Here is a 26803-nt window from a genome sequence, read left to right as displayed (position 1 = left end):
TGGGCATGCCAGGTGGATCCCAGTTGGGTGCTTGTGGGAGTCTGTCTCTCTGCTTCCCTGCTTCTAACTTCAGAAAAAAATAAAAATAAAAATAAAGGATCTAAAATGAAGGACATGGTAGATTTCAAAGCAACTATTTGGTAGTGAATCATGTTCATGTGGCAAACCAGAGCCTATTATTTTAGGTCTCCTTTGGTGGAAAGGGACAGGAATGAGGAGGTTTTAGGATAAAGGCATCCAAAAACTAAAAGCCGTCCCACTGCTACGACCGAAACCAGTGTGGGGTATCTGGTGTTTCCATGACTGGCATTCCTCCTCCCCTTCACGGGCAATGGGAGATCCACTCTTCTGGCGAGGCCTCTCCTCCTTTGGCCACAGACCTGGCGTAAGACCCAGCCTCCCCAATCCTAGTAGCTTAGGACCCCGCTCAGGGACACACATCTTAACCAAAGCTGGCATCTTTCTCTGGGGTGTCAAACACAGAGGCTGAATCAGAGGCTCTCTCTTCTCCGGGGACTGGCACCTGGAGTCGTCTGCTGCCTGCTTCCCCCCCCACTCTGTCTTCTGGAGGAATCCAGTCCATAACAGGAAAGCATGAGGCCAGTGTCCAGAAGCAGGACCAGGACAGAAACAGCCGATCCGTTACTGGAGTCCTTGGTCCAAACATGGGCTTCGAAGTCACATGACCCAACACATGCTTCTGCCTGCTTGAGTTGTTTTTGGCACTTGATACGTAGAGATCTTATTAATACAAACTCATACTATCCATTTATCATTTAGTGACTCTCTTTCAGCCTGAGCCAAATTCAAGCCTAAGGTACAAGATAAGCAGCACCACATGGCCAGTTTCCCATGGCACACCCTTGCCATTAGTGAAATAAATTAGCCATTTTAAAAAAACATTAAAACAACAATAAAACAGCCTTCAGGAACATGAAATGATTATTTATAACTCAACATATTTTTATTGTATTAAACATATTATAATAGTAAACTCAGTTCTCCCAGATATTTGTTAATTCAACAATGCATATAGTTATAAATCCACAACAGACAAGAAATTAGGGGGGAAAACTCTTAGAAGCAATGGAAACATCTGATACTTTAAACTCCTCTAAGGGGGGGTTGTGTCCTTCTGTTTCCAAGTCATTTGTTTTCAAAGGATGATTAAAATGTAGAATAAGGTCACAAAGCAGTAACTGGGAGAGCTCTGTGTAAAACAAAATAATAGAAGGTATTGTAGCAAATATGTCGTCGACAACCATTATTACTTTCAGTAGCTGTTTCCTAATACTTGATTTACTTTTAAGTGATTATTATTATTATTATTTTTCTGAAGCTGGAAACGGGGAGAGACAGTCAGACAGACTCCCGCATGCGCCCGACCGGGATCCACCCGGCACGCCCACCAGGGGCGATGCTCTGCTCACCAGGGGGCGATGCTCTGCCCCTCCAGGGTGTCACTCTGTCGTGACCAGAGCCACTCCAGCGCCTGGGGCAGAGGCCAAGGAGCCATCCCCAGCGCCCGGGCCATCTTTGCTCCAATGGAGCCTTGGCTGCAGGAGGGGAAGAGAGAGACAGAGAGGAAGGGGGGGGGGTGGAGAAGCAAATGGGCGCTTCTCCTATGTGCCCTGGCCGGGAATCGAACCCGGGTCCCCCGCACGCCAGGCCGACGCTCTACCGCTGAGTCAACCGGCCAGGGCCTTAAGTGATTATTGATCAAACCACAATTTAAGTGTGCTCATTTTGACTTCGAGTCAAATTTATATTCTACAAAATAAGCATGACAAAAATTTACTAGAAGGGTTCTTTAGCCCAACTTTTCAACTATCTTACTAAACTGCAACCTGATTTATACAAATTTGATTTCTACTTCTTTAAATGTACCACTTTTATATGTTATATGTGCACACAGTATAAAGAATCAAATAGGTCTATAAGGCATGTCACCAAAACTAGCAGTTTTTATCTTCCAGAGGAAAGCACTTTTAACTTTTTTACCTTATTTTGTTTTTATTGCTTTTGTTGTTTTGTGTCCATTGAATTTTTTTTGAGGTGGGGGCTAGTATTACCTTCATTTCTCTTAATGACATGCATATTTTAAAAAATTTAGGTATTATCTGCTTCTGATTACAGAAGGTTTATATAACTCTTTCACTCACCCCATCTCCAATATACTTGAGTATAATTTTTGCTAGCTCAGTATTTAATGTTTAAACATTTTGATTATATATTCTTCACAGCTGAGTCTTGTAATATGCCATTTCCCTTCTTTAAGCTACCACCCATTGATAGTTAATTTCTTTTTTCATTGCTAAATTATCATGAATATATCCCAAAGTGCCCCTGGTTGGGCTGGGTCAATTTCTCTGCATAGCCAAGCACCATAGCTGTTCTATAGTTGAAAGTCTCCTCTTCCCGAGCTTCTGACCTGCTCTAGACCGACCTATCGCTCTCCAGGACCGGGGTACTTCGCGCACCCCCAGAACTCCCTCCACTGGTATCCAGGGGCTCCTCCGCTCACCCCGCCCTCGTGTGGGGCACCCTTTACCCAGAATATCTCATGTCTTTCTCCTTTTCGTCTGCTCCCTTGGCCGGTGGCAAACACCCTTAGTAACTTTCTGAGTGATGTTATGTTTGAGAATTTCTCTCTATACCAATGCTTAATTGACTGATTATAGGAATCTAGTTTGGAAATCATGTTTCTTCCATTTTCCAAGGGCACTGCTGCAATTTTCCCAGCTTCCAGTGTTGCCATTGAGAATTGTCTGTCTCCATTGCTATTTCTCTTTAGAAGCTTTGCAGATCTTCTGTTCTTCGGTGTTCTGAAATCTCACAGTATTGCGTTTTGGTGTGGGTCTACTTTCCTCCATTGTGTTGGGCTGTTCCCTTGTAAAAACTCATACCTTCACCTCTGGAAAAGGTTTCTCAGGTTATGTCTTTAGTGAATCTCCCTGACTCTCTCCCCACCCACTGTCTGTTCTAACTCCTCTTTATTGGACATTGGACTTCATTGCCTGATTTGTCATTGCCCCCCTAAAACTTTGCATCTCTTTCTTTTGCTCTTACTCTAGGGGAGTGTTTTATCTTTAAACCCTTCTCTAATTTCTACTGTCGCATTTTTAATTTCCGAGAGCTCCCTTCTGCCCTCTCAGTATTTCTGTTGTTTCAAGTTCCTTTTCAGGACATGGCGTCTTCTCGCCTCTGTGGATACTGATAGTTTCTTGGAGTTTTCATTTCCCTTCATAATTTGTTTCTTTCTCCTTGACTGAATCTATGTATTAGTTCTGTCTCTATTTTTCCTATTAGATTTCCTTTGCTCAAATATCTTGTGCCATAGTTGTTTGCTCATATTTGAGACCATGGCACTAGGAAGACAACTGGAAACTCTATGCCCGTGGTGGTCTATTTGCGGGGTGAACTGACTGGGTCGTTTCTTGGGGAAACCTCTCCTAGCAGTAACTTTAGGTACTTTCCCCGAGGCTGGTCATATTCCTGAAAGGAAAATCTGCTTGAGGATATAAAAGCAGGCCTGCCAATGTCTTATAGCCAAGTGGGCAGAGAAAGCTGCAGGTAAACTTTGTCTGCTACCCTCGTTTTTAGGACAGTGGTCTCCCCAGCTTATGGCTAGTGGCTCCAGCCCAGAGAGCCCTTGTTTCACCCTCTCAGGGAATAAACCTTCTGTCTTCCGCCACAGAGAAACAACTGCCCACATATGCAGAGGGGAGTGACCTTAGGGGCCTCTAAGTTCTTAAACATTTAACCCAGTGGTTCTCAAAGTGTGCACCAGGGTACATTGGTGCACTCTAGAAGATTTCCAGGTGTGCCCTATGGTATTCCAGAGAAATATGTACCTGTTGGGGACCAAAATACCAACAGGGATTTTGGAGTTTAGATTTTTGGGGGACAGAGGTGTGGGGAATTGGCTGTAAGCTGACAGTCTGCCCAACCTCCCCCCAGCTCACTTGCCTGATTAGGTTGCAAAAGGTTGTTAAGCTGTGGTGCTGGATTGTTTACACTACCCTCCATGTTCCCAGGAAAGACTGGAAACAAGTTTCTTCTATCCTTTGTTTGGTGTAAAGTTAAGATGATATGTATGGTGGGGGTTTTCTGCACTCAACACAAGAGTAAAAAGAGAGGAATTCTTCCATGTATTGACGAGGAAATACGAGTTTGCCTTTCAAATATATGCCCAAACATTGAAGAAATCGCTAGGACACATCAGGCTCATGTTTCTCATAAACACAAGAATGAAAAAACTTAACACATTTGCACCGGGACCTGCTGAATTTACTAAATCTTACTAAGAATGTATCTATATATATATAAAAAGATAACTTTTTTGTCATTTTTTAAATTTTTTAACCTCTCTTTTTACGAATTCTAAAAAGCATAACTCAAAAAATGTAACATAAAAATGTTTTTTAATGTCAGAATAAATTTAATTTTGTCATATTTATTTCATTTAATTACCATAAAAGCATGTTTGGTCTTTATATTTTTTTCTTTAATATTTGACTTATTATAACATATTTCTCATAAATTTGTATATAGTGCGCCTATAGTTATCTGTAGGATTTTAAATGCACCCCAACTTCAGAAAGTCTGAGAAGCACTGACTTGGCCAGCCCTCCTGTTCTTGGCGCCCCTTTGCTCCGGCTTCTGGAGGGTCTGGTGCCCCCCTGTGCCGAGTCCCTGCGCCTCCTTCTGGGCTTTCCCCAGCCAGCTCACCGTCCAGCTTTCTGGACCTCAGGGTTCAAACTTCTCTGTGTGTCTCCATTTGCTTTCTGTTTTGTAGTTAACATTGTTTGAGAGTTTCTTTGTCTTAAGACTTTTTGTCTGTTTACATTCACTTTAAATCTCAGGTCTGCCAGTGACGCTGTTCGTCCTCAGGGAAGTTAGTCAGCCTCTCCGTGTCTGTTTCTGTATCTGTATCTGTAAATGCCAATGGTAATATTTCCCAGCACAAAGGGTTGTAATGACAGTGGGTGCTGTTTATGTAATGCTCTTGGAAAAGGATCTGGATTATGGCAAATGTTATAAGTATAAAATATTGACATTATTATTTTGAGGGAGGGTGGATGAACAGAGTATTTAATCTTCACCTGACCAGGCAGTGGCGCAGTGGACAGAGCGACGGACTGTGATGTGGAGGACCCAGGTTCGAGACCCCAAGGTCACCAGCTTGAGTGCGGGCTCATCTGGTTTGAGCAAAGCTCACCACTTGGACCCAAGGTCGCTGGCTTGAGCCAGGGGTCACTAGGTCTGCTGTAGTCCCCCGGTCAAGGCACATATGAGAAAGCAATCAATGAATAACTAAGAAGCCGCAACGAAGAATTGATGTTTCTCATCTCTCTCCCTTCCTTCCTGTCTGTCTGTCCCTATCTGTCCCTCTTTCTGACTCTCTGTCTCTGCCACACACACAAAAAAAATAATCTTCTTTATTTACCAGAAGTCTACTTTCCTACAAGTCCCTTGTATCCTAACTGCCTGACCTATCAGGAACACGTATAATATCGTATTTATTATTTCTATTTTACTTCACGAAAGAATAATCCTCAAAGTAGAAGAGTTATATAATCAAATTTGGGAGGAAATTTTTAAATGAGAGCAAGCATCCAGCACATTAAACATCCAGTCAACATTTCCCAAGAACCCACTATATCAAGGCACTGTGTTAACTCTTAGGAATACCCGTAAAAAGCCAACAGTAGAGCAGGCATAGGAAAAGGAAGTAGCATGTAATTATAGCACAGTGTGACGGGTGACATGAACAGATAGAAGAGATAACAAGCTGGCTTAAAACAAGTTTTCCAACCTGAGTAACCTTGACTAATACATACGATAAGCAGCAGTGTACTCAGTGGGGTGGGGGTGGGAGTGCAGCAGCAGGCATTTCAGAAGGAGACGCATGTGTTAAGGCACAGACGCACAAAAAGAGCAGCTGTGTAGACAGCACCTAGTTCAGCATGGTTACAACACAGAACGTGTAGGAAAAACAATTATGAGACATTGGATGGATGGGCTGGGGCCTGATCTCAAAAGGTCTTATAATTCATTCAAGGAGGTTTGGACTTTATCCTGAAGACAACAGTGAGACAGCATTTTCAGCAGATTTACATTTTAGAAAGATAAGCCTTGCTATAGAGTTGAGACTGGTTGAGCCAAGCTAACCAGATTTCTTTCCATCAGACTCCTCAGAGCCTCTGTTAATATGTAATGTGTGAGAGAAATATAGAGCATGGTGTGCTTCCCAAGCTTCTCTGACAGTAAGAATGGGGACTCCATTTTTACTGCACACCAACTCGGACCACTCTTGGTGTACAGAGCCAAGTCTGGGAGATGCGGCCCTGGGAAGACACGCAGAAATAGCAGAAGGCACTCACTATTTGGTGCCTAACTAACAGCCACCCTCCTCTTCTTTGTGGTGGCACAACTTGACTCCATTTGTGGCTGTCCTCTCCTCCTCAGCTCCCGCAGTAGGTTCTGACGGGTCCAAACTGGTCCTGGCAGCCACCTAAGCCCCGGCAGTGGCGGCTGCAGACAGACACTTGGGACACAGATCTGGCCACTGAAAGGAGAGGGGAGGTGTGCTGGGGGGGGTCTGGGGTGGCTACCATAAGGGACACGACACAGACAGAGTGAGTCTGTGCGCGGCCATGTCTGCAGGTCATGATGGGGCTGGGTGATGAGCCGAGTGCACACCCAGTGCAGACACAGACGGAACCCAGGACCCGAGGGAGTCTTTACATCTCGGAATAACTTCAGGGCTGCGCTACCTTGGGCCTTGTGATTTTCCTTATTGCATAAGTCACGGTAAGTTGGTACTTTTTACATGTAGCTGAAGGCCTCATAACTGACACAAAGGCTATCTTCACATGTACAAGAGTTGTCAAAAGAACTACATAATCAATGTAGTTTTCATGCTTAGAAGTAGGACCAGTAGGTGAAAGGCACAGGGAACAGATTTTAGCTAGTCTGTAAGTAAGGAGCAACTGTCTTAAAATAGACTACATTGACAGGTGAGACAGGGACCTCCCCAACATCCCTGTCTCAATCCCAATGTTTGGTAAGGATGGATTACCCCCAGGAATGTTCAGTCATGGAAATTTTATATGCCTGGGACAAAACAGAATATGTCTGTGAGGAGAGTGACTAAACATTGTTACCTGTGAGGTCTAATCCAACTCTATGAATGTTTAAAATGAATAGCTCTTAACTCAGAGAATCAAACAAACTTACAGTTTTAATTTGTAAAGAACCCTAGGAGCTTGGTAAGGATTAATACGTAAAGACAATGAATTTTGCAGAATGTGAATTGTGGTGTAACAGTTTGTTGAAGGGAAGAAGGGCAGGGCTTTAGAGAGGTCAGACAGCATAAACTTGTTAGGGTCAAGATAGGAATTCAAGTTGGCTAACTCCTAGGTCAATCAACGGTCAGACATAATTCATCTTTAGAGAGCTAGTTTCTATTACAATGTAAGCATTTCTTAAAAGAAAAATCCTAGTCAGTGGGCAGAATTCACTTACACCCCAGCAGAAGCAAAAAGTGGCTCTGCTATTTATTTTATAACAATGACATGCCAACATTTGAATTTAGTGATTCCATTTACCTTTAATCTTCTTCAACTCCAAAGAAATGGTATTAATATTTCTAATTATGGCTCCCATGTTCAGCTTATCGTCAGAAATATCGTTCTCCAACATCTGATTTTAAAAGAGAAACAAAAACAATGTACAAACCGAAAGTATTTAGGTGTATTATTAAAATACTTAAAATTTTAGTACTTTTAAAATTAAAATCTGTTATTTCAGAACTGAAATAATTGTGAAATAATGGTCTTTATAAATGGTTAGAATTCTAACATAAGATGACATTAATTCGTTAATACTTTCTTGACTGAAAAACACCTCCAACTGGAATTCTTAGGATGAGCTTTCTCCTCTTTGATCAAACCATAGCCACAGGATGAGGCCCTTGCACTGGAACTGCAGATGTCCCTTTTAAAGAAAGCCACAGCACTTATAACTATCCCACCATTTAGTAAGCATGTAACAGCTCTAATTTTGTTTATATGTAAGTCAGTGTCTTTTTCTAACTTATTCTTGAGGGACAAGGTCCATGTACAGTTTCTTTAAAAAGACAGTTAAATTCAAAATAAGATTCAATTATAATTCTTTGACTAAGAGGATGGCAAAATGACCATTTCCATTTCGGCTTAGGGAATCCGGCAACCTAACTCCACATTTGAATTTTGGTCAAGGGAAATCTGAAAATCAACTTGTTACTAGGTTAGATACACAGTACAGATACTTAAACAACTGTGTCAGAAACAAACACACAGGTGGTTCACTACCAACTAACCTGAGCCATTCTAATCCCTCAGAACGACTTGAAAAGTAAACCAGAGTGAGCACACACTCCACCAGCCACGCGCAAGGTGGGCAGTCAGGAGGCAGTAATGAGACTTGCTCAAAATAATGAAAACAAACTAACCTTTCAACTATTTCCTTGCCTCCACCTTTTCCTGAGTCAGAGGGATTTATCCTATTTCTCCCACGCCCTTCAGAGCCACTGTAAAGGAAAAAAGGTCGTTTTCAGGACCACAGTGAAAATACACTGCATCCACCTATAAGCCCCTGGGCGCTAAGAAGGAAATGGTGGAGGTAGAGACGGTGAAATCAAAGATTCGGGTCTGAGGGGACAGAAAAAAGGATAAAAATATAAAGGGGTTGGGTGCAGATGGAAGTGTTAACTTTAAAAATGGGTAAATATAAATATATTTACGAAAAAAAAAAACACAAGAAGGCAATGAAAACTAAATGGATAGAGACATGCCCAAGTTGACTTTCCCACTCCGTGGTTGGTTGCCCAGGGCTCTTGGGCACCCACGGCTGGGTGGGTGGGTGAGTGGGTGGGGTCGGCTGGCAGAGAGGCGACAAAACCCCGCGTTACTGTAGAGAGGCCAGGGCTGCATCAGCCTCCCCCGCAGAGTGTGGTCTGGCGTCAATCAGACAGGAGAGGCGGGGCTAGAGCTTGTCCCCAGGAGCTGGAAGTGCAGACCCGGCTTCACACTTCGGGGTTCCGGGCCGAGGGAAGCGTGGGGTCCGAGGCCAGAAGACCGACACTGGAGGCACTAAGCCCGCAGCCAGGAGGGACCCTCGGGCCAGCACCCGGCAGCCATCATTGTCCCGCAGCCTGCGCTCTAATGGCCAACCCCTCCTTCTCTGCCTAGCCGACACCCGCCAGCAGCCCCAGGTCATGGGGGGGCCTGAAAACGGAGCCCTGGGCAGCCTCCCCGACTCCTCCTCCTCACACCCCCAAACCCACGAGTACGACGCGCACCGCCGGCCCTGCCCAAGGCCGCGGCCACTCCACCCCCATGAGGAGCTCCGTCCTCCACGACGCCCACTAGTTCGGCAGCTGAAGACAGACCCCGAGGTAGCCTGGAAATGTCAAGTCTTCACCATGTCCTGACCCCCAGGCTGGAGTAGGATAACTTAACACCAGGTACCCGGTCGGTCCGCAGCCCGGACCCTGCGAGACCCACCACGCCAACGCTCAGCAAAGCTCTGACCGTCAAGGCAAGGGGTCCAAGGGAGACCGGGCTTCCTGATTGGCCGGCTTCTCTGCCTGGTGCATCCTGGGAGTTGTAGTCCCAGGCAAGGCCCCCAGGGAGAAGGTTCTAGATGCCAGGATGTCGTGTGTAGGGGGTGGCGGGAGAAAAGTAGCAGTCATTTCCTGCCTCCCATATGTCAGTTGCTGTGCTAGATGCTTCACAGGCCTTGTCTACATTTAATTTGTTCAGTATAGGAGTGTGTTTAAGGCCAGATTCAGGACTAAAAGTGCTGGGGTTTGCGTCCTACTACTCTAGCCCTCGTTTAGCTCTAGAGAGGCTGGTAAGTGCTCTAATCATTCAGGGTCCAAATGTCCTCATCTGTCATATGCAGATAAGAACTGCCTTCTAGTGTTCCTTTGAGGGTTGAGAGAATGCATCGAAGGAGCTTCGCAGATGATGTGCCCAATAAACACGAGCTATTATCATCCTTACACATTTTTGCAGACCAGTAAAGAGTGTAGCTGAGCCCAGAGATTCTCACTGGTTTCTGGCCAAGTAGAGACTTTGGGATTCCAGCCATCTTTGCTGGATTCCAAGAGGAGTTGCTGCCAATACCACCTTAGGGGCTGACTTAGAGACTTGTTTTGGTGACCTTAGGACAAGCCTTCTAAGTGATGATGAGCACTGACCTCCAGTATCAGGTTCTAGACAAATCCTGGTCTTCTCTAAGCCTCACCAGCCTCGTGACCTGGCCCCTCCCTGATAACCCACAGCGCACAGTCTGTTTTGTATTTTTTTTCCCTAATTACCGTCAGTGTAGTACTAGAATCTGTTGTCTGGCGCAGTTAGACAGATGAGGAGGGGTTCGGGAGAGCTGAGCTTCAGTCTCAGGGTAGCCAGCACTGTCATCTTGGGAAAGAGGACCTCTCCTTCTCTAAAGCCTCAGTTTCCTCATCTGCTTTTTATGAAAGGGATGGGCTAGATCAGTGTTTCCTAAATTTCACTCATTAAAGGGCTGCTGTTACCACCTGTTTCATTATTACCTTAATATTTTAAATTTACTTCCCTTTAAAATTTGTATACCTGAAAAGCTTTACATTGCCAATGTAAATGAAAGAAAATATAAACAGAAGGTAATAAGAAAAATAAAGACAATGAAAATAAAACACTGCTTTTAATCATCTAGATAGTCTTGCCTCCTGATGGCTATGATCCTGCAGCCCAATCTTCTTTGATAAAATGGGTTCTTATTGCCTGACCAGGCGGTGGCACAGTGGATAGAGCAAGGGGTCACTTGGTCTGCTGGAGCCACTCCCTCCCCGTCAAGGCACATATGAGAAATCAATCAATGAACAACTAAGGAGCAACAATGAAGAACTGATGTTTCTCATCTCTCTCCCTTCCTGTCTGTCTGTCCCTATCTGTCCCTCTCTCTGACTCTGTCTCTGCCACACACACACACACACAAGGGTTCTTATTCCGTGCTAGAGAAATGTTAAAGGTAGTCTCGCACAAACTAAGAACTTCTTCTTGATGTGATCAAGATTACAAGAGTTGGAAGAGGAATAATTCTCACTGTGTAACTACATGATTTTTGGTGTCTGTGTGTCATATAAAAACAAAACTCATGTCCCTAGTGGGATAGGTCCCACACTCTGCAGAACCTAAGGTCAGATGCTCCCCAATATCCTGTCCCTGTCTAAGATGCCTTCATTCTCCATGTGCTATGGATGCCTTTCAGAACTCACCTCAATCGTGGAGGGAGTCTTCCTGAATCATCTCTCCCCAACTCTGCAGTTTCATACCAGTCTCTGCCAACTCTTCCCTCACTCGACATTTTACTTGTGGGCTCTTGCTAGTCAGACTCTTGCATCTTCTTATTTCTGACCTGTACACTGAGCATTTTTCATCACATTCTTCACATGCTAAGTAAGGGAGAAAAAAGAGGCATGGTAGGTCAGAAAACACACATTCTTTGAGCGCTCCCCGTATATCATACACGTGAGACGCTTTCGTCTTCTGACAACTCTCCCAAGCAGCTGTTACCACCCAAGTTATACGGAAAATGAAGCTTAAGCTCAGAAAGCTTAGTGGCTGCTCAGGGGCACAAAAGATGGAACCCGGATCCTGTCTGTGTGACTCCAGAACCTTCCTTCTTTTCTTGGTGCCAAGCTTTCTCCCAGACCCTGATACAATCTCTTCAGATGGTAAACAAGTGCATTATGGCTTCCTAATGTTGGTGCTTCACAGGTCACTAGCCTTAAACACAGAGGTCCTAGGGCACTCACCAGCATACAAACACGGAGTGACCTACATAGGGTGAGCAACATTTGTTTTCTGAATTAAGGACACTAACAAAACAAAAATCACTGCCCTCACTGTTGTATAAAAACAGAGATAATTTAACATCAAAAAGGAAGAGAGAAGGAAAAAGAAGGAAGATCATAATAATTTTAGAATAAAATAAGCTTAACAGAAATCTTACTGGATGTTCTTTTTTTTTATCCCCTTATACTGATGCAGAGTAGTTAAAAGTTCACCTCGGATCTACAGGATTCTAAATGTGTGGTTGGAAACCCCACAGATAACAGCAGAAGGAAACAAGGTGTTTAAGAGAAGTAGGGTAAAAAAAACAGGTAGGCGGAGATGGCATTAAGACTGAGAATCCTGGAACTCGGGGATGATGGGGGCTGGGCTGAGTAGGAGGTGGTGTCTCTGGAGCCTCATTGTCCCCACCACATTTAACGCATTCACGGGGGCCAGTGAGTGTTTGCAGGGAGGCTTCGGCTCAACTGCCTGCCTCTAGGATTCTGCTCACAGGACTTTAGATAGAATCTAAAGACCTTTCACCAGCTCAGAGTGCTGATTACTTCTTATGAGTAGATTCAAATCACTGTGACTTGGGAAAGATCGTTAAACTTTTTAAAAGAGAAGAATCGTTAAAAGAGAAGAATCAAGTTGTGTTCATTTTAAGTAACTGTTAGTGGGGGTGGCAGGGTAGGGGGTGGGAAAGAGATACGAATTCAGAAAAACATAGATTGTAACTGGTTTTTTTTCCTTCTTAGAATGTCTTGGGAGCATGATGATTCCTCATTGTGGTGTTTTCCCTCCTTAAGTAATTAGATTCCTTTTTTCTCCCTCTAAGAAAATAAAACTTTAAATCATGATCTGCTACTTGGGGCTGTTACAGATGAGGCCCTTAAAAAAAGAAATCTGTCTCCCTTAATAAGTTTGCAAATTCCGTACAACACTTTGCCGAAGCCCACCACAGGTCGTAGCTGTTGATTCAAATGCTAATCAAATAAAGGAAATTAAAAAGCTGATAAATTCCCCCATAAAGAGAAAAGCTGTTACAAAACAACGAGGTGATTCAACATTTTATGAAACCGGGTGTGAGTGCCTCAGTTAGTTTTATCACAAATTCTTGACATAAAGTCTTAGTTTCCAGGAAAACCAACTGAATAAATTACCTCACTTCTCCCCCTTGCTCTCAGAGCTCCCATTCTCGTCATCTCCCTGCTCCTCACCAGTGAAAAGCACTGGTCCCTGCGCCTAGGGGCGGACTTGCTGTTGGAGCAGCAGCGGCCTCTGAATATTGCTCTGTACGACCATTGTGTACTCAGATACGGAAGGTAATGAGCCCGGGCTCGGATCATTGCCTAGAGAGCATGACCAGTGTTGGAAGATCAAGGAAATTCCCATGTGTCAGAGCAATGTTTTCCCCACAGCCCATCTTATACAGGAAGCGAGAAGGCACGTGGTCTAAACTGAAAGCTGGATTCACTGCCCGTTGTCTTCAAGTAGCTGACGTCACGTTGGGCAGAGTCATTTTCTTTTTCTCCGAAGAAACGCTTCTGAACTATAGGAAGATGTTATTACTGAAAAGCCAAGTCACTCGCTGCGTTAACCAAAATGTTTTCACTTCTAATTAAGAAAATACGTAAAAGATGAAAATCCTGCCCTTTGTGACAACATGGATGGACCTTGAGGCCATGAGTCAGAGAAAAACAAATACTGAATGAGCTCACTTCCATGTTGATCAAGGCGGACGAACGTTCAACTGTAAGATGAGTAAGTTCCAGAGATCTAATGTACGGCATGGTGACTACAGTTTAATCCTGTGTTGTATGCTTGGAAGTTGCTTTGAGAGTAGGGCTTTGATGTTCTCTTCATAATAACAACAAAATGGTAATAGTGTGACATCAAGGATGTGTTAAACTTATTTTGCCTCACATGTCACAATGTATACACATATCACATGGTCACATTATGCACCTTAAACTTACCCAAGCTTATAAATAAATTATATCTCAATAAAGCTGGGGGGGAAGGGTGGATTACAGTTCTTCTATACCTACACTTTCCTTTAAAAATAGGAAGCTATGCAAATAGAGTTGCCAGATAAAATACAGGACATCTAGTTAAATTTGAATTTCAGGTAAACAAGAGATCATTTTTTTTTTTTACTACAAGTATGTCCTGAATAGTGAATGGCACATACATATATCAAGTTTATTCTTTTATCTAAGATTTAAATTGAACTGGGAACCCTGTTGCACAGATTTGCTAACTCTGGCAACCCTGTGCGTAAAACACTTCAACTGTGAAAAGAGAAGCCATCTGAAGGCTTGTAGATTCAGTAGGTATGGAAGCCAAGAGAATACTGATGTTGCCCAACTCAGTGTCCAAAGTAATAAAATACATCCACTTGGGGCTCCCTTCTTCCTTCAACATTTCTGTAACACAAGAGAGAAGCTAAGTCTTTGAGAGAACAGATGGACGGAAGCTGACGACATTCAACACGGTGCTGTCTTGGATGGCTGCTCGCTACGCCCGCTTGTCTGAAAAGCGTTTGTGCCTGGCTCTTTAGAAATGCCTTCGCCCAGCCAGGCATATATTCATGACACAAGTTGTGTTTCTTTCCAGAGATCTACCAATCAGAGACAACTTCCTGTCCCCATATAAAATACGGTTCTAATTCTAACATGTCAGCCCTCCAGCCCCCAACAGTGTTTCCCTGTTTATTAAAGACATAGATCCTGATCAGATATTCCTCCCTCTGAACATTGCTCCTGACCCCCACTCCTCACCCTCCTCAGCCAGCCATGCAATGAAAAACCAGCATCTTTAGGAAAAGAAAAAAACCTATGTTTGCCAAGTCAATTACAACGGAACATAAGTATGTACTCACCTTTTGTCATGAAAAAAGAAAATGTGTATGTGCCTAAAAGCAAGTTTGGAAACACAGTCACCAAAATGTTACCAGTGATTATCTCTGTGCAGTGAGGCTGATGGGTGATTTCGTTTCTTTGCGTTTACTCATGTAGCCTTGCTGTAACTTTAGTCCCGTCCCTCTGCTCTGTTTTAAACTCTCCAGGGCCTTTCCCAGGGTGGTACACACCAATCGCTCTAAAGCAGAGCTTCTCACACTTAACAACGCACAATACCGTAGGGGTGTGTGAGAATGCAGACCCTGGGGCCCAGCACAATGACTCTGACTTAGTGCGTCTAATGCGAGGCTCCTTGAATCTGCATTTTAAACTCCTCCTCCTCCCGTTTCAGCCTCCAGGGACTGTGTGTGGGCCATCCTTGGAGGTATACAGTGCTGACTTGCTTCTACAGGGCTCCACTGTGTGTCCATGGTGGGAACTTAATGGCTACTGGTACCAGAATTTAGTCTCTTTTTAAAAAAAAATTATATACATATATATATATATATGTATTCCTTATACTATGCCATATTATATATCATTTTCAAGCATAAGTCAGAGCCACTTAATTTTCATTTAAGAGAGAAAAGGGTCCCCTCCCCACACCCCCTGGCATGGCAACAAGCGCACAGACTCAATATCTGCTTGATTCTCGGAGGTAGGAGGATGGAGTTGGACCTTCCAGCTTCAAGTTCTTCCTAATTTAGGTCTTTGTTGCCTCTGTTTCCTCGCTGTTTAGTTTGCACACAGTAAGCGCTCAATACAATCCTCCATGGAATGGTTGGCCTGTGATAGCGGCCTCCTGGAGAGTCAGAGACACTGAGGTCGGTGCGATTAGCACCCGCCACTCCACTGGGCTCCAGGCCACGCTCTGACGGCAGGAGTCACGCCTTCACGGCTTCTCAGCTCTCCGAAGGAGGGACAGCCCCCTGCTGTCTAAGGGGAGTGCAGCCAAACCGCCAGTCTGAACACGGGTGTTTCCCCCTTCGCGCTGTCTGCTTTCTGACTCTGAAACACAGACCCACGGTCCCAGAAGTGGGCAGGTAGGCGTTCTAGAAGGCAGCGACAAGCCTGAACGCCTCCACAGCAGCCTGTGTGTGTGGTGTAGGCAAGACTATGAAACTCCGGCCCCCGATTTAAAAACAACAACAACAAAAACTAACTGGGCTGTGGATCACCATTTGAATAAAAATCAAATGACTTAGGATCTGTCCAAGATGAAGGATGTTTTAATACTTTGCGTGTAAAAACACAGATACTTTGCTTCTTTTTTATTAAACAGATTTCGTTATTTTTCAGAATCTTGTCAGCATAATCATTTTATGGGTGGATGAAATATTCCGCCCTGCCACTGCCGGAGTCCTTTCTCAGCAATTACCTTGTGGCACTTGCGCTGTAATTAGGTTTTCACCAAGGATTTTTTTCTCCCCGGGTCTGTGTAATAAATGAAATACGACTAGAATTTAAATTTGTCAATTACAAGGGAGCACAGTGCGTAAACACAGCACAGAGCTGCAGATTTCCAAAGCATGGGCTTAGAATGACTTGAGGGGCAGATGCTCTGGAAATGAAAATGGAAATAAAACTACTGGCTGGCAAGTGAAAAGTGGCCCCCGAAGAAAGCAGATCTCCCCAAACACTGTGCACAATTCTCCTACATTGGCGCCTGCGTTTGATTACAAATTCTTCAGCGTGAAACGAATAAATCAAGGGGCAAGCAGTGGATTTGTGTTCTAATGATCTACACAGGGCTCTGTTCTCCTGCCCTGTGAATGCCCGGGTTTCTTGAAGGCCAGATCGAAAGGATTTCGGACGTGGCTGGCCAGAGCCTCACTGCATTATGCAGTCTGCTGGTGGTATTCCCTCTTGAGGGGCTCAAGGACAGACAGATGTGGGGACAGGCCTGCTGCACGCCGTCTCTCAGCAACTACTGTTTACGGGGACCTGACTTCAATAATTGCTCCTGTGGGGCCCTCTGCCGACCATTTCTTGTATAGGGGAAAATTCTAAAAGTCTGCACTACTGAGGACCCAGACATATCATGTATTTCATTGAAACAACCACAAAACAAAAGCTTTTTTTCTTTTTTTTACACTTGCATGTATAAGCCCTAGGCAAGAAAAATGGAACCCCCCCTTTCTTAAAAACACACCAAGCCCGTGCATTTATTCATGCGACCAACCTTTCCTGATTTTCCTCTTCCGTCAACACCACATTTTAGGCATATAGAGGGGGCCCAATCTGACGGGTCTCTTGCCATCACGGAGACGGTGGTCTGGGGGAAGAAGTGCTTGGAACCCATCCATGGCACAAATGCATGTTGAGTCACAACTTAATTAGGTACCGGCTAGGAAGGAGACATGTCATGGTGGGACATGCGAGTTGGTGGGGTCACTTTTAGGGGAGGGCTTCCCTGAGAAAGGGCCATTCAGGGTGAGATCAGGAGAGAAGAGCCTTCCCCACCCAGGCAGAGGGAACAGTACGTCCAAGGGCCCTGCGACCAGGAGCACCTGGCAGATGGGAAGACGAAAAGGAGGGTCCGGTCAGGTTGTGCGCAGGGAGTGAGGGGGAGCCTAGGGCAAGAGGAGGCCGAAGAGGACGGGAAGGGCTGGACCGTGCCAGGGCCATGGAGACCGTGTGGAGGCCTCTGGTCTCTCCCGACGCCTGTGGGAAGCCACTCAGGGCTCTTAAACAGGAGGGGGTGGGAATGGCGGTGGCTGAGATGATCATACTGGTGGTTTGGAAAGGTGCCCCGGCCTCCTGGTGGAGATCAGGCTGGAAGAGGAAATGGATCGACACAGGCAGTCTAGTCAGGGGGCTCACGCAATAACCCGTGTGAGAGGTGGCAGGTGCCTTGTTTGAGATGGCGGCAGAAGAGGAGGCACTGAGATTGGAAAGTATTTATAGGCAGAGTCAGCAGAGCCTCGGTGAGGGGGGATGCACGGTGATGGAAGGATGGGATGTTAGCCAGGCCGACACCATCTCATTCAGTTGTGAGTCCTGTGTAATCGCATTATCCCCATTCTATGCACGAGGTTGAGGCTCAGAGACACTGAGTGTTGGGCTTGAGATCATTCAGCCGGGAAGTGGCCAGGCCATAAGCCTACTAATCTCCTACAGGGTCTCTAAGGCCACCTGGACCTCCCTACATCCTCTCAGTGTATCCTACATTCTCTCTCTCTTAAAAATTAATTCTTATTTGTTGACTTTTAGAGAAAGAGGAAGGGAGAGAGAGACAGACAGAAACAGATCTGTTCCTGTATGTGCCCCCTGATGGGATTGAACTGGCAACCTTTGTGTATCGGGATGATGTTCTGAAACCACTGATCTATGGGGCCAGGGCTCCCCTACCTTCTTGAAATCACCCAAAGCATTTGTGTTGTTTCCTTGCCTTTCTTTCCTGCCAGACTGTGAGCTTGTGTTGTCCATCCTCAGTCCAGGGCCTGGCTCAGAGTGGGAACCAGGGAGCATTTGTTGAGTGAATAAGAAATCTTCACCAGTCATCTACAGCAGGGAGCCTGCCACAGGGCGAAGTCTGTTTTAAACAACAACCTCACTGGCCTAATTGTCCCTTGTCCCAGGACCACAGTTTTTTGGGGATTTTTTGCTGGAAAGCTCAAAAAGGACTTTCAAAAAAGATCTAGAAGTTTCCAGCAGCCTAGTAGAATTAAAATCTATCTGGGTTTTGGAATTCTGTGGCTCTAGATTTAAATCCTAGCTGCTTGGTTTCTCGGCCGGGCATCTTAGCATTACACGTCCTCCCTGAGTATTCAGTGTCTCGGGTGTGAAATGAGGATAACTTCAGTTTTTACTTCCTAGGAATGGTGTGGAGATTGCATCCGATCATCTGAGCAAAGGGCCTGGCACGTTAGTATATCAATTCCCTGTCTGGGTGGAAAAGAAGGGGCTATGGTTCGTGGCTAGGCGAGAATGTGGATGAGGCAGGGAACTTCTCTCCACATGGTCTCAACGTTCCTGCCGCTGACTGACTCCTCTTCCTGTGGTTATTCTGGAATGACGGAGGAGGAAGTTGGCTTTCTGGAGGTCCCTGACAAGTTGACAGACATTCCCTAGGGGCAGCTTTCAACAGAGAGCTTATTGTTACTATTATTATTATTAATTATTCTTTGTGATGTACGGTGTGTGCCTCCAAGCCCCTGGGCATGCTGTGGAGTAGGAATGGAATTAATGAATGGAATCTGGTTCCTGCTCAATTCACGGCTCTGACAAAATGAAAGATGGAGGCAGGTAGGTCAGCCTGAGCGAACAGTGTCCTGCAGCCTGGGTTCTGGGGCACACAGGGCCGAGCCAGACAGACGCCCAGAAGGAGCAGGGGCGCCTGAGGACCCAGAAAACACCAGCTCTTTCCTTCTGTGGTGGGCAGTTAGACAGACATGGGCAGAGCAAGGCCTGCAGGCCAGGCACAGAAGGTCACCAAGGCAGAAAGCCCGAGTGCTAGGGCACAGAAGGTCAGCAAGGCAGAAAGCCCGAGTGCGTAGGGCACAGGTCAGCAAGGCAGAAAGCCCGAGTGCGTAGGGCACAGAAGGTCACCAAGGCAGAAAGCCTGAGTGCGTAGGGCACAGGTCAGCAAGGCAGAAAGCCCGAGTGCGTAGGGCACAGAAGGTCACCAAGGCAGAAAGCCCGAGTGCTAGGGCAAAACCGGGAGGACAAGCGTCTTGCCCCCAGGGTGACCTTTCTTTCTCCAGCAAATGGCTGGTCATGCGGTTTAAGCCCCCGATTTCATCTCCCAATTTCATCTCGCTGGTCATGTGGGCCGGACCCTCCCCCGACCTTTCTTCCCCTGGCATGTTGCTAGTCATGTGGGTTAGACCCCCTTAGCAGGGGCGTCAACAAGGGGGCCAGAGAATAGCCCTCAAGCATTCACCCCTAGGGATGACATCTAGGCCTCGGTTGCGTTTCGGCTCCAGGCCCAGGAAAGCAGCAAAACCAGACAAAGACGCCGCTGCTGACTCAGGACCCGCGGCACTGACTGATGACCCCTGCCTGGGCACCCCCTGGCACCGACCAATCAGAAGATACTGAGTATTCTATTGAGATCCTGCCCTGGGACCTCCCCTGAGATCTCCACTCTAAAGGGACCGCAGGACAGAGGACCCAGAACGCTCTCCCTCCTCCCAGAACATGCGGGTTCCTTTCCCTCCCCCCCCTCCCCTCTTCTTCCCCTACGGGGGCGTGTATCTCCCAAACTCCGAACTCCTAAGGCAGGGGTCCCCAAACTTTTTACACAAGGGGCCAGTTCACTGTCCCTCAGACCGTTGGAGGGCCGGACTATAAAAAAAACTATGAACAAATCCTTATGCACACTGCACGTATCTTATTTTAAAGTAAAAAAAACCCAAAAAAAAAACGGGAACAAATACAATATTTAAAATAAAGAACAAGTAAATTTAAATCAACAAACTGACCAGTATTTCAATGGGAACTATGGGCCTGCTTTTGGCTAATGAGATGGTCAATGTCGGTTCCATATTTGTCACTGCTAGCCCTAACAAGTGATATGACACGCTTCTGGAGCCGTGACACGTGTGTCCGCGTCACTGGAAGTAGTACTATATGTAAGCGACACCGCACTTTGCAGCACCACCACATGAAAGAGGTGCCCCTTCCGGAAGTGTGGCGGGGGACTGGATAAATGGCCTCAGGGGGACACATGCGGCCTGTGGGCCATAGTTTGGGGACCCGTCCTAAGGTCTTCATGAGCCTTGCAGCCAGGGGATCTACGGGCAGCAGGGGAGGTGAGAGGAGGCCAGGAAAAGCACAGGAAACAAGGAGAAGGTCTGTACATAGATTTAGGGCAGTGAGCCCTTCAGAGGGAGATGCTTCCAAATGGGGACTTCCATTAGACACGGAGATGCTCCTTACAAAAGGCTCACTTCTGCTCACTTTTCATGGCTTCCCCTGTGTCTGCACTTTCTCAGAAATAATCAGCTCAATATAATACTTGGGTCAAAAAGGCTTATTTTGGATGGCATATTCTGTTACCTTTCACCATTATATTGTTTATGAACGTAGCATGGCATATTGCTGAAATATTTACTGCACAACTATGAGGTCCTTAAAACAAATGCCTAGTATACAGAAGGAGCTCAATAGATGGCATGCTGCACATTTTGCTGTCTTAGATTTTATTTTTTTTCCCTCCTGAAATTCTCCGCCTCATCTTATAACGCCGACTCCCGCCCTACAAACAAATACATCGCTCACTGGGAAAAGCATCGAGAGAAATAGATCCTAAGACCTTCACGAATGATCAAATTCAGGATAGAAAAGCAAATGTTTGCACTGCACAGGGCCATCTCTCACTCTAATTCCCTCCAAAGTCATGAGGTCCCCGGGGGGGGGGGCCCTCACATCACACATTAACCCGCTGACATTTTTGTTGTTGCCCAGTGGCTACTTTGCACAAAGAACTATGGCTGTGACGTCAGCAGATGCGCCCCCCCCCCCCGTGTGCTGCAGAGTAGAGTGGTGATGGGAAGAGGGAACGAGCAGCAGGGGTGGGGGGCGTCCCCTGACTTCACCCCAAGGACAGACAGCAGATTTGAAGGCTCCCCCCAGCCATGGATCACTCACTAACCTGTGGGTACTGCTTGCCCACAGCAAAGTCAGCAGGTGCCAGGGGACAGTGGCATTGCAAAGCCCCTATTGGCCCTTCCTCCACGGGGTCAGGCCCAACCTTCCTTGAGGCCAGGCACCCTCTGCAATTTCCATCCTGTGCTTTCTAACATTTCCAAGCCTTCTAGCTTATCATATTTGACTTATTATTTTTAACACATTTGTCCTAGTTCCAAAGCCAGAACCATCATGGAAGACTCAGAAAAGCCCCCGAACAAAAACCACCAGAAATCACCTGTCCCCTCCCCACGGGGAATCTCACATCTGTGCACAAAGCCCTCCAGTCTCTCCCCTACAACCCCCCTAACGCAGCTTTCGACACAGGATTATTCCTCCAAATATCCTTATGTTTGAGAAAAGGGAAGGAAAAAAAAAGTTCTTACCTGAACCCTTCCGGAAAGTACCCAAGTAATCCCGGTTATGTAAACTCAAGCAGACTGTTGAAAACTGTCACTAAGTCATTTGTTGTTATGGTAACGCTTGGCCCCAGAGTGCAATAAACAACCATCCTGACTCCAACCTCCAAGCAGGAGCGGCCATTATCTGTCCCAGAGCTCCGTGGGGGGGCTCATCCCGCCAAAGCTATTCATTTAAATTAGCAGCTCACTTTGAATTCCTTTTGCTTCCTACCCAGACTCACCAGGGGGCTAAAAAAGCAGTTGGGGCAATAAATTGAGATGCTGAGGGCTGGGGGCAGCACCCCTTCGGTTGGTGGCTTCCTGGGCATCTGAGGTAGGTGCAGGTTCCTGTCTTCTGGTGCTCTGTCTTGCCTGGGCACACGGGGGTTTACCATCTCGGGTGCAAATCATCCAGGGCAAAGCAAGGGTAGGGTTCAGGCTTAAGGGGTACAATCCTATAGAGTGACAATTTAACACTACCTTATTTAACCAACTCCATGTGACTTTTTTTTTTGAACTCAAAGTACTGAGAAAAATCTCACAGAGAACATTCTGGAAAGCTTTGTCATGTTACATAGAGCTGCAGAATATTATAGCTGAAGCGATGAGGGTTGGAGGTGTGAGAAGCCATTCAAATGTAAGTGATGCTTACTGTGCATCACTCCATTTCATTCCGACAGGATTCCTATAGGGACAGGCAGCATTTATTTTTCCTTTCCTGCTTTATCATTTTATCGATAAGGAAGCAGAAGTTTGGAGATTCAGTGACGCTGCCCAGAAAGTGGTAGAGCTGGTTTCCAACTCAGGCTGCGTCTACTTCACAGCCTGTCCTCGTGACCCTTATCGTGGAATGCTCTGGAGGACAGGAACAGACATGCAGGGAGCACACTCTGCTACTGATTTGACATATATTGTTTAAATGTCGTGATTGGCCTGGGTAGACCTCGCCATCCCCACTTACCAGGGAAACTGAGCTCCAGAGACGTGGTGGGCCCACGGCAGTCCAGTTGATTGTCGTATGGAAGGATTTGAACTCTCGGCTGCCTGGCTTCAAGGCCTGTGTAGGCTTCTACGCAGCCTCGCCTGGTGCTTGAACATCGCTGAGTACAATGCCCTCTTTGTACAAGTGAGGAGACAGAGGCCTGGAAATGCTAAGGGGCTTAACTCACGGTCCAGGGAGTACCCCCCGCCAGCCCAACAAGGAAGGTGGAAGGGATCTCATCCGCTCTACACAGGTCTGGCACGCAAACAGCTCCTCCTCACTGGGCTGAGTCTCAGCGTGTCTGCAAAGCAACCTCACCTGAAGGGGGTGTGTTTACTGTGGGCTTACAGTGGTGTCCTGGGTCCCCTCTGCTCTGTTCCCAGGCCTCTCTTCTCCCTAACCTGGCTTTGTCAAGCCTTACAGCCAGGAAATCGCATCCTAGAAGCCTCATGGGGCTTCTCTGATTGACATTTCTGACGTCGAGGTCCATTTCTTACCCCTGCTCCGCAGCACTGGGCTCCTGAGCTTGGTGCTGTCAGGCTTTCTGCTGACCTCTTGGTCTAGGGCCTGGGAACAGCTCCCCCCCACGACCCCCCACCCCATCAGACCAGAGTTAGAAACAGTGGCCCTCTGCTTTTAGCCATGGGGGTTCGGCCTCATAACTTTCTTCTTTATCCAGTCTTGCCCACAGCTTTGTCAATTGTCTTTTTAATAAGCCCTCCTCAAATTACCCAACTTGATTGTTTTTTTTTATATTTTTATTTTTACTCTAACCAGAAATGGTAAAAGCTCCCTTGTCATTGCTTTTAGATGCCCTGGAGGACCAGCTGAGGTAAAGTCGTTAGTAATATGAAATATTTCCCCACCAGCCCTCCCATCCTGTCCTGGGCTCTTCACCCACCCCACCTCCCCCACCAGGTCTCTGGTCTCCCCGTCACCAGCGCGCAGCATGGCTGGAGCCCCGGAATGTGTGAATTAATGGACAAAAGTTCAGGCTCTGGGCTCGGACAGGTCTCTGCTGGACCTCGGCACGTGCTCTGTCCTTAGTTGTGTGAGAATTCAGGTGCCCTGTAGAACTGCCCTGAGCCTCAGTTTACTTACTTGTGAAAATACTGTGAAAAACATTTGGACCCAGGGCTTGGATATGGAAGGTGTTTCTAGGATATTTAAGATGTTATTCTTTGCCCTGGAGGAACTTCTAACATGCTTGGGATGATAAAATGCGTATTTCTAAAATACCCGTGATGGCGTCTAGTAGTTAACAGCAACATGGGGCACTCCTGCTGATTCAAGTTCTTCACTGATTGCATTTCTGGGCTTTCTAATCAAATTATAGATGGTGGCCTTTAACTTAAGTATTGATCTAATCAAAGGCTAATTTTATTTATTTTTTCTTTTTTGGAGGGGACTACACTGAGGTTGGCAGCCAGATGAGCAAAATAGTGCAGGACCCTGAGTCCATGTGGAACTGCCCTGGCTCCTTCACAACACTCAGAAGAAAGCCGTGAGCCCGGCCAGTGCTTCCGCGAATCCGGGTCTGCTCTGTGCAGCTCCTGCAGCTCAATTCTTCTCGAGAGCCAGGAAAGCCCCCCAAGACCTGCGCCTGCCCGCCAGCCCGCCTCTCTGCTCTCCAGCTGTCTCCCCAACAATCTGCCACTCCTCCAACATCGCAGGTTGCTTGACGTAGCTCCGCCTTGGCCCTCCATGCCCTCTTCTCTTGTTTTCTCATAGACCCCTGGCTGACTGTTACTTACGACTTCCTTCCTTCAGGAAGCTGAGACAATGACTCCCCCCGGGGCGCTAAGCCGTGGCCCCTGGCAGGTGCTAGGTGGCAAACTGTTACTGGTCCATCACGAAATAAGTATAAAAAGAGCAATTGGACCGAGTGGTTTTATGGCTGTTGAATCCAGAAGTAAGTTGGTGCTATTACTTGGTATAACTTTTCGATTTTTACTCGTACTGCTTTTTACAAAAGCGTTGGTGTGTCAGGGAGCCCAGAAACGAAGCAGAGCTCCCGCTTCCCCCTCACCCCCCACCCCGCGAGTTTGAGCAGCGCTGCTCCGGGCTGCAGTCTCCAAGCCGTGACTTGGTTTCATCGCCGGTGACCGCTCCCCCAGCCGCACCTTCCTCCCTTCTCTCCTTGTCACAGCGTCCCCGCTGCCACCTGTTCTCCTACCTTAAACCTTCAGAGACACGCTGCCTCCGGCCCAGCGCCTCTTCGCCTCCTCTCTCCATTCAGCCCCCCGCTCCCCAGCCCACCAGGCGGCTCCCACGTGGCTCCCCCAGCCTGGCTTCCCAGCATGCCTCAGTCTTGGGCCGCTTCCGGGACTCCCATGTGGCTCCACCAGCCTGGCTTCCCAGCATGCCTCAGTCTTGGGCCACTTCCGGGACTCCAGTAACACCTGTTCTTCCTCCTCCTGCCTAGCACCTGAGCCCAACCAGAGCGATTACTGGGAGTTCCCTTGTTGAGTGCTAGACCTCCCTGATCCCCCCAACTATAAGCTCCACGACGGCCGGTATCTTCATACTAGCTTGTCCATCGCCATCTCCCTGGTTTCTAGTGAGGTGCCCAAGTCATCTGAGGTGCTCAGTAAACATTTTTTTTTGGACCACTGGATAACCGAAGAAGTGAGTGACTGAATTCCCAGATCACCAACCGTTTCAGCGAACACCTGCTCTACCGTGGGTAGAGTTGCTCATTCCATCTTCCTGACCCCCTCCAAGTCCTTAATAAACATTTAAAAAAAAAAAAAAAGCATTTCTGCTAGTATATACTTTCAAAAAGTAGGGCTTTGGCATCAGGGAGAACTGAGTTTAAATCCCAGCTCTTCCACCAGCCACCAAGTAACTTGAAGTCTCTGAGACTCATTCTTTCTCATCTGTACAATGAATGGATGTATAAACACCTCCCTCCCTCACAGGACTGATGGAGGGCTGGACGAGGTAGTGCAATCTAAGACAGGAGCCGAGTGGTACGGAGTAGATGCTCAATTCCTGTGGGTTTTTTCCTCTCCTTCTCCCTCTTTACTCTGCTACTCATCATGATAGCCCGGGAACCTGAGATACTGCAGCGGCTAAATACAAGTGTGTTGCACAAGTGAATGAATAAATAATTATTAAATTATGATTATTAAAGTGTTAAACAAAAAATAATGATACCAAGTGACCAGTGTTTTCAGTTTCTTAATCTACAAAATGGGGACAATAACCTTCACAAAAGTAACGCATCTAAGGGCTTAACAGGTAAGGGTTCAATAATTAGGCATTGTTGTTAATATAATTAATTAATAATAAATCAGAGGTTTTGCCCAAATCCTCCACACCAAGTTCATTTGAAATCAAGCAAATAAGCAAACCAATCCAGGCAATGAGCAGCGGTCTGGCTGGATTTCTTTCCGGAAGTGCAGTGAGGGGTGGACATGAGATCTCCAGCCTGCTCCAGGTGCAGCTCAGGGCCTAAGTGCTAAAGCAGGTCTGTCTGCAGCCAGGAAGGACAGCAGGGGGTGCTGTTTCCTTAATAAAGGGACCCCAACTCACAACAGCATGGCTTTGCTATACAGAACTTGAGAACTTAGTTGGGGATTTGAGCATCAGTAATCTTCTTGGAGGAGAAACTGTGAAGGTTCTGAACAGAAATCTGTTGACTGACACTTCTGAGTCCAGGGCCCTATTAGCCTCTTCCGTCTCTGGCTGGTTGTGCGGCTGAGGGCTAGTCATTTCCCCTCTCTTGCATCCTCAATGCCTTCCTTTTCCTTCCTTAGGGCCTCTGCCGAGATGACATGCTACCTCCCTTTCTCTTCTGGAAGGGTCACTGAAACATGCCCATCTGCCGTATCCCTTTCACCCAGTTCTGATGTGGACTGGCTTCTGAGAAGGATGAATACTACCTCCCAACGCTGTTCTGTAGCCTGTCTCCTCTGATTCCATTGGGCCCTTGCGATTTCTGTAATCTGATTATTAGATCTCGAGGCCCTGTAAGATTTTGTGTTTTGTTGTTTATGGTTGTTGAAGGGGCGA

At 46.5% G+C, this 26803-nt stretch overlaps 1 protein-coding gene across 2 annotated transcripts; it reads right to left on the bottom strand.

Annotated features, from left to right (window-relative positions):
• Positions 1-39: 39 nt before the first annotated feature.
• C4H5orf58 (chromosome 4 C5orf58 homolog) lies at positions 40-25030 on the bottom strand. 2 transcript variants are annotated; one of them, XM_066277525.1, is made up of 4 exons: positions 24963-25026; positions 11309-11485; positions 7614-7707; positions 40-1210 (listed from the first exon to the last, which is right to left on the bottom strand). In XM_066277525.1, the coding sequence occupies exons 3-4, from the start codon at positions 7705-7707 to the stop codon at positions 1062-1064; spliced, it is 243 nt and encodes an 80-aa protein (XP_066133622.1). In that variant the 5' UTR covers positions 11309-11485; positions 24963-25026; the 3' UTR covers positions 40-1061. The 2 variants fall into 2 exon arrangements, with proteins under 2 accessions (XP_066133622.1, XP_066133623.1); XM_066277526.1 differs by lacking the exon at positions 11309-11485 and having other exon boundaries at positions 24963-25030.
• Between the last annotated feature and the right edge of the window lie 1773 nt (positions 25031-26803).

The sequence above is a fragment of the Saccopteryx bilineata genome, chromosome 4 (genome assembly GCF_036850765.1).
Source record: "Saccopteryx bilineata isolate mSacBil1 chromosome 4, mSacBil1_pri_phased_curated, whole genome shotgun sequence".
NCBI lineage: Eukaryota > Metazoa > Chordata > Mammalia > Chiroptera > Emballonuridae > Saccopteryx > Saccopteryx bilineata.
This window is presented reverse-complemented; position numbering and strand designations above follow the sequence as displayed.

Excerpts from the sequence above, each read along its gene's own strand:
- C4H5orf58 (XM_066277526.1), bottom strand. The coding sequence starts at position 7,707 with ATGTTGGAGAACGATATTTCTGACGATAAGCTGAACATGGGAGCCATA. Across the intron at positions 1,211-7,613 it reads GGAGTTGAAGAAGATTAAAG|AGCTCTCCCAGTTACTGCTT; the intron begins GTAAATGGAATC and ends TGTTTTACACAG.